Source organism: Protopterus annectens, chromosome 1.part0 (assembly GCF_019279795.1).
Source record: "Protopterus annectens isolate FY-2018-M chromosome 1.part0, PAN1.0, whole genome shotgun sequence".
Lineage (NCBI taxonomy): Eukaryota > Metazoa > Chordata > Ceratodontiformes > Protopteridae > Protopterus > Protopterus annectens.
The window spans coordinates 1,252,360,366-1,252,368,600 of record NC_056725.1 but is presented as its reverse complement, the minus strand read 5'-3'; the positions used below and the strand labels follow the sequence as shown (position 1 = coordinate 1,252,368,600).

Genomic DNA, 8,235 nt, shown 5'->3' with positions numbered 1-8,235 from the left:
ATCTGCCCAGCTGTGTACTCTCCCTCACAATGTGGGACAGCTGGTGACCCTGACCATTGGCCTGGACGTAGCTATTGGCGGCGAGCTAACATGATGTGTTTCACTTCCACTTAGTATAACTATCTACACTGCGTTGGAATATGGGCACACGGTTTTCAATGTCATTTGTTCAAGGGATGGGGACTCGTTATTCCCTACCGTGCATTTGTGTTTGCTTCTTAATTTTGTGTTCGCAGGGACTGTCTTGCATGCTTTGCATATATTTCAGTATCCACGGACACTGACAGATGTGATTACTATTGCAGGCAAATTGTTATATGCAAGCATTTTAGGTTGCACGTCGACAGATGACATTTCCACACCTCCTTGCGGCACTTCGACACACCCTATGCACTCGCGCTCGTTTCCTATGCACGTGGCTGTGGCGACAGCATGCCTTCATTAATATGCATTTGGCACTACTGTGCCATCTACACACCACACGGTCGGCGCAAGCCTAATGCCGGCCTTGTACCGAGCTTCATGAATCCCGGGGGATCAGTTTGATAAGGTGTGGTGATATCACTCCAAATGACAATGTGTGTATGTGTGTGTGTGTGTGTGTGTGTGTGTGTGTGTGTGTGTGTGTGTGTGTGTGTGTGTGTGTGTGTGTGTGTGTGTGTGTGTGTGTGTGTGTGTGTGTGTGTGTGTGTGTGTGTGTGTGTGTGTGGTATACACACACACACACACACACACACACACACACAATCATCTCAGACAAGTTCTTCAAACTGCTCCTGCTTTGCTAAGGTTATGCACAGCTCAATTAATTCTTGGTGGTAGTGTTAACAATGGCATACCTCTCAGATGTCCAGATGTTTCCTAGAGTATCTAGATTCTTGCTTCATATTTTTGGGCTGTTTCTCATAAAATTTGTGGTTTTCTTGCCAATCAAAGGACTGAATCACTAAATAATGGCAGACATTTGAGTTGCAGACTTCATATCCTTGAGAAAATTAATGCATCGCCTTGTATTCTAGCAACCTTCTAAGTTTATAAGAGCAATATTTATAAATTGTCTCTATTTTGGAGTCTTTGTCCCCCATTATTTTTCACTTTGTCCAGATTTTTTTTGTGCTGTGAGGTTCAGAGTTATGCTCAGTGGAGTATGTATCCTACCAGTAATGCCAACTGAAAAAAAAAAAGAAAATATATATCACATCCAGTTTTGTGGAGATCAAAGCCTCATAATACCAATTCTTTTCCTAGCTATGATTGAATTCCCACCTGTCACACCTAGACTGGTCATGATTAGCCTGTAAACATTACAGTGCCAGGCAGTATGACAGAGACTGAAATCTTGTCCATAACCTTTCCTTCAGGCCATTGACAGCCCTCCTGCTTAAAAGTTGTGCTGTGATCAGCCTGTATAACCTCTAATTTTACACATTTCAGGACAGTGGTTTCTATCTATCCCACAGCAGCCTACCCAGCATGCAGGCAGACAGGGCCACATGTTCCTTACCATCATGTTCCAGAGTCTGCTCCTTTCTTTCTGCTTAGGGAAATCCTAATATTCAGCTTTGTCTATCAAATACACACAGTAATGAAAACAGCATTGATTCTTCACAAGACCTGCACCTTGGCACTACTGAACTGGGTGGCAAGTCAGCATTCTGTGGCAGCCATGCCCGGTAATACTTAAGTGTAATACATACTCCCCACATTGCCCCTACCTCCTTCAATACTCAGCATTGTTGTTAACAGCTATAAGGCAAACTTCAGCAATTCATATGCTTGAGGCCCTCCTTCTTGGAATCCTCTTTAACTCATTCAAGCCTATAGCACCTTTTTATATACTTTCAATTAACACTCATAGCTCCTTATAGCATCCAGGCATTTTTTTGGGTCTGCCTTCCTTAACTGAATGAGTCACGAATTAATTATAGGCAGTATTAGAAAGTTCAATGTGTATTTAACAAAATATTACTAAGATTGTTAATTTCAAATGTCCTGCTATAGAGAAATTAACCTCTGATTTTCCCTTTATTATTCATATGTTCATATCTGTATCTGCATTCATAGTTTCATAACTGAAACCTACATGTTATTGAGGGATATGGTACAATATGTCCTGGTGAGAGAATGAAAAGTACATTGTGTATGTGCAATTACAGTACACTAAACTGGAGATATTGGTAGTTAATTTGCTAGCAATTATGAAAATGTGAAATATTTGCCTATGTACTTAATATTTCTATAACTGGCTGACTTACAAACTATTGGATGTCTTCAGATGAAACTCTAGTTGATGAATAAAACTATCACTGATATTTGTACCCTGAGCTGCACATTTTGAGATATTTTCACTGTTATTAATATTGTTAATTATACAAATAAACATAATTCATCATAGTTCTGTAAATATCTCAGTGAACATGCCCACAGAAAGTAACTTTTTGCTGTCATATAAAAGCTTTTGTCTGGCTAACAAAAGTAATTTGACAAAATTCATCTAGGTTGTACAGTTTCCAAGATATCATAATTTGCTTGTGAAGCATTTTAGAAAAATATTATTTTGGGCTTGTATGCATAATAATATAGTGACTGTCACAGTAATGACTATTATCAATGCAAAGAAGACTCTTTACTGATAACATTGCTGTTTGTACCATTTTGTTACTTTTTATTGTTCAAAGAATAGTTATATTTTTGGTGTAATGTTTTTAAGTTGGCTTTCCAGAAAATCCTTTGGAAAGTAAGGATGTTTGTAGGTTCCTAGAACTGTGGCATATCACATCACATTGGGTGTTAATAAGTTAATGTAATGATGTAGCTCTTGGTGTAAATATTAATTGTTCTTAGTTTTCATCAAATGACAACATTGACAATAGCCCATATGGCCATTGTTAATACCTATTTACTGTGTGAATAAAGTTTTGTTTATGTATGCATTATAGTAAGGTATTAAAGTATTACAAAAAAACTACACTTTATCAGTAGGAAGACACAGCAGCATACCTATTGGGGAAGGGTGGAGGTAGGCATTATGGGAATCCCAAGAAGAAATGGTAGGATTTGCTCAGGCAGGCAAGAAAACAGTAAGTAGAGGAATGGAAGCATAGCCAAAATGGTGGTGGTTGTGGTGGGGAAGGCAGATATAGCTCATATAGAGCAGCCTCTTTCACCACAGGCAGTAGACTAAGCAAATCCACAATCCATTCTCAGAAAGGAGTTAAGTAAGCGGGCCAGTTATTCTCATAGCCACCCCCTCCAGTAAATAGGTAAAGAAGGCTAAGCTGTTGCAGTCAAGCTTTGATACAAGGTCAGCCCTGAGAAGTTTTGGCTGGGATTCTCAAAGAGGATGGGGACAGATTGGGAAGCCTGACCTGACTCCTTTTCCCTTCGGACAAATTGCAGCCATCATTAGGACCCTTGCTCTTCTGAAAGAAGGCAAGGTCAAGAATGTGCTGGTATTTCCTGAAGGCCTGACTTCCTATTGGTACTACATGCCAAAGTGAACAGAAGCAGGTGGTGGGGCTTAAATAGGCTATTACACTAAATGAAATGTTTAGATCCCTATAGGTAAGGGGCCACCAGTTAATGTAGTTAAATAGTTCAGTCCTTTGAGGTAAGTGGCCACCAGTTAATGGGGTTAAATGGTTCGGTGACTGATTATATCTTTCTCAAACTTGACTTCTACTGCAGTCACCAAGTTGTTTAAATGAATGGAAAAATGGTCTTGTTTAACTGGCTTATAAAATGCAGGTCTGTAGTAGGGTTGCCACCTTTTCAGATGGCCAAAATGGGACAATTGTGGTACAAACATCAGGTTTTGCAGGCCAAAACATACCCGCGGCCAGTACAAGGGACATTACTTCACTTTTTGCCTAAATAAAAACTTATTCTTGTAGCATTTTAGTTGCTTATTCTGTTTCTTATAGCATTTAGGTGTTTCAGATACAGAATAACTGTTTATGCAACTATTACATAAAATATAGGAAATAATTTTGCCCTAATATTTCAGGACAGTTGCCATTCTTACAATATTTTTGCAGGACACAACTGCCCAAACAGGGACTGTCCCTCGCAAAGTGGGACAGGTGGTAAACCTAGTCTGTAGTCATTTGCACTTTCTCCAAAATGTCCTGATTTCTACGTATGTATATGATCATTCCTTTAGTCAGTGACAAATAAGCACAATAATGTTGCACTATCAGTTTGAAAATTATTTATGTCATCCTCCTCAACCACCACAAAAAAGTGTTGATCAGTGTGGCTTAACAGTGTTGATAGTTTGCATTCACACCAGACATGCATGGGGACAGATAATAATGCTATACAAAGCTTGCAAATGCATCAGCCAATCCTAAACTGTTCACCAGTCGTACCACTCGCCTTTCCATATGATCTCAGCATTAGCCTTTCAGCAATTTCTGTTTGACCTGATGTTACCCTACTTGTGTGGTAACCAACTCGTACAGTTAATGGTTGCATCAGGTAAGCTGTTAAAGACAATCCCATGAGAATCACAAGTAGATTCAGTTGTAGCTTTTTAAAGGTACTTAAGAAAAGTAACTTTGCCCATTACGCAATCTGTTTGCAGTTCAGTTTGCTTTATTGGCAAAGTGCTAGTGTATTAAGCAATTTACTGACTTAATTGTTATGCGTAAGTATTTTTAGCGGTGAATGACATGATAATCAGCTGTAGTGATCCGAAGAGGTGTAAACAGGCGTTGCCTTGCCTTTATACCTTAAAAGTTGAGCTTACGCTTGTATTGTTGTATTTATCCAGGCGAATGATTAGTCTACTAATTACTGTGTACTTTTAAACGTTTTTAGGGGGAAATGTCCAAAGCAGTGAATCAAGAATTCGTTATGTGCGAGACTCAGAGAGTCAAAAAGGAACCGAAATCGTTTGTTTACACCAAGAAAAGAGGCTATGACATTACTCGGGATCCTCACCTTAATAAGGTAACGTTGCTGTGAATAGCTGTCTGCTCGCTATGTAGGGGACTCTACTATCACTGTAAAAAGCAATATGTTAGTAGTAGTGCTGTCAATCTGTTCTTGGTGATGTTACGACGTGAATTGCCTCTGGATTAATTAGTATGCGGAAGCTTTTTCTGATGGTAGTGGTAGTAGGAACTGTCAAACGTAGTTAAGAGCTTTAATTACTTTTTGTCGTTTGTCCCTCTTTAATTTAGATGAGTAAGGTCTCGCCAAACTTGTCAGGTAATCCTCCAGTATTGTTAAGCACTGTTATGGTATTGGTGATTATTTTCGCGCAAGACTATTATGTGACAGCATCGAGATACTGTTACAGATGAAGACATGACACGCATAAATACATCCTGAAATTGTAGGGATTCCGGAAATATACATGCGTTTAAAGTATTGTGTTATGGGTTTATACCATGACTTTTAAAGAATCGGGTTAAATCTGGAAACCGTCAGGGATACCTGCAAAATATTAGTATTATCAAGCTGAGGCCTTGACAAAATAAGACGTGAATTAACGTTTCAGTAGTAAAACTCTTCAACTTTTAATCATTGTCATTATTCATAAAGTACAATTCACCACCTTTTATCAAAAAGTTTTAAGAGTTCCGAACAGAATGGGTTAAGCGGGACAGAACTGAGTCAAAATCGGAGACAGTTGAGCGGTATGCTACACTGAGAGTGTGCAAGTTGGAGCAAATGAAGAAAACTAATCTTCTGGAGTGTTTTATAAAGGCTTTCATTCATTGTTTGTAAGTTAACCTTTGTTCCGACGTGATGTAATTCTAAACATTTCTTCACTTTTCCTGCGCGAGAGAGGGTATAAACAAAACTCTTACGTTTTAAATGGCCGTTTGTAACTGTGTACCAGACACATACAGTTTTACTTATTGTAGTTTTATTTATTTAGTTTAGGGTTACCACCTGTCCCAGTCCCTCTTTGGGCGGTAGTGTCCTGACTAAATATATTAAACGTGGCAAATGTCCTGAGATTGTAGGACATAATTATATCCCATGTGTAATGTAATAGTTGCATACTATAGTTCTTTCTGTATCTAAGATACCTACATGTTACAAGAAACAGGAAAAGCAACTAAGTTGTTACAAGAATAAGCTTATATTTAGGCAAGAAACCTTGTACTGACCGTGGGTTTGTCGGTCTGTAAAATCTGATGTGTCCTGAAAATGTCCCACTATGGCCATATGAAAAGGTGGCAACTCTATTAATTGGCATAATCGTTCAGGGCTGTAAGGAGGAAGCGAGTGTTCTAACAAACGGTGGGTGTAAAACAAGCTATCCCTGGTTGGGAGAGGTGCCGGGTGCCCCATGCTCTTAGGCGTAGTGAGTAATATTAAGTCACCTAATCCATGTTTCTGTGATGGGAGAAGTCATTCGTAGAGACGTATACAATGCAGGTAAAGGGCGAATATACAAACTCTGCAGATATGCACTGCAACGGAGAGCTGACTCAGCTAAGTGTTTTGAGGTAGTATGACTACAGCACCGCTGTGCTGCCCACTACTTCAGTTTGCACTGATATCTGTACTTCTAGTAGATGGAAATGTGCATGTCCTGGAGAGTCTTGCATTTTTTCATTCAGAGTTCTTCATGGACCATCCTCTTATCCTCTATAGGAATGGCATTGATGGTATTGGTAATGACAGGTTTTTAGCCCACTTTTTGCAGTAGCAGACTCCCCTTCACTTTTTTATCCTCTATTTTATGAAGGTCTTGCCACCTGAGAGATGCATGTAATATGTGTTTTCTGTGTCAAAACTGTTTTCTCCTGTTATGCAGTTTAACTTGAAAAACAGGTTCATTGCCTAAGATGAGTGCAAGCAGATGGGTTAACAGGCACCTTAGGTGAAAAGTCCCCTTGCGTCCCCCCCCCCCTCATCCTGGCCTATGTACACCATCCAGATTACTATCTTTTTATTTATTTTTTTTCCTCCTTACAGGAGTTACTCATTCGTCTTCTCCATAGGCAAGAAGATTGTACTCTTAGGCCAGGAGTCTGGGGGCAAAGCCATAGGGATTCTAGATGCTTTGTGGTGCATTTTATTAGTCTGTGGACTGGAGATCCACTGTGGTGACACCTAAGTGGGAACAGCTGGAAGACATTACTAGTCTTACACTTCTGAATCCTTTTTAGCACATCCTAACTGAAAAAGACCACATTGTAATATCTGCTATGAAGGCAGATGTGGACATAATCCAGCATTAAAAAAAAGTTTTGACTGCTGTCCATCTAACAGTGAAAGGAGTTGCAGGTAATTCCAGACTGTGTAAACTAAGGATGACAATAAAGTGCATTTATGGGGAACCACTGCCTGTAATTAGAACTGATGGCCAGCTGTAATGATTTGTAGCACCTAATCATTACTGTTGAGTGTTTTGAAAAAGCGTACAGTGTGTCAAAGTTGCAGTCACCTGAAAATAGTGGTTATGAAATGGGTGCCATCCGTCAGACTTATGTTGGACTTGAAATTTTAAAAAAAAAAATGGTTGCCATGTGGACATAGTAGCAGTGAAAGCTACAGAGGGCAAGGAGATTGGTGGTGCTAAAGACTATGATCTTCAAACATCTTGACTGGAATATTACAGGCATTTGCCACAAGTCACCATACAAGCAGAGTGTGGCATTAATTCCAAATTTAGGCTCGCAAGGAAAAGTACTTGGTCATTTAACATGTATGTGACACTAAGGGAAGTTGTTACAGTGAGTGCCAGATTCTCAGACTGCACAGAGTGCCCGTTTATGACCTCCATGTGAACTGTGGTAGTCCTTTCAGTCTTTTGTCATAAGCATTGCATATAAAGTGGGTCGTGTAGCATACCCATCAGAACTCTGGCAGATACCTTTTCCATTACCTGTACAGAAGCAGAAGGCATGACAAACCAAACATGTGCCCATACTAGAGATCCAACAATGTGCTTTTGCTTCTAAAAGGCACCTTGATACATCACATTGGTTGCTGCAGTACATGCCAGCAAAGATATTTGCTCTGTTGCAGGGGTTTTCATCCTTTTTACACTTGGGGCCAGTGAAAATAGGAGAATTATTTCGGGGACCACCAAGGCAGAAATTTAACAAAAGTTGTATACCAGGTGATATGAAGTCTGAAACTTCAATCCTTTTTTTATGAGGAGCAGACCAAAATCTGGACAGTTGAGAGGTATACTATCTATCTACCTCTTCTATATACACACACGCCTACCTTTATCTCTCAACCAAAAAGAAACCAAGAAAAGGT

At 39.6% G+C, this 8,235-nt stretch overlaps 1 protein-coding gene across 3 annotated transcripts in view; it reads left to right on the top strand.

Annotated features, from left to right (window-relative positions):
• Nucleotides 1-4,365: 4,365 nt before the first annotated feature.
• The window catches only part of ME1 (malic enzyme 1), a 1,705,192-nt gene continuing 1,701,322 nt past the window's right edge, over nucleotides 4,366-8,235 (top strand). Inside the window, exons 1-2 of one of the 3 annotated variants that reach the window (XM_044065993.1) lie at nucleotides 4,366-4,479; nucleotides 4,822-4,953. In XM_044065993.1, the coding sequence (XP_043921928.1) occupies nucleotides 4,828-4,953 (126 nt within the window). In that variant the 5' untranslated portion in view covers nucleotides 4,366-4,479; nucleotides 4,822-4,827. The other 2 variants (XM_044065985.1, XM_044065999.1) reach the window with 2 other exon arrangements.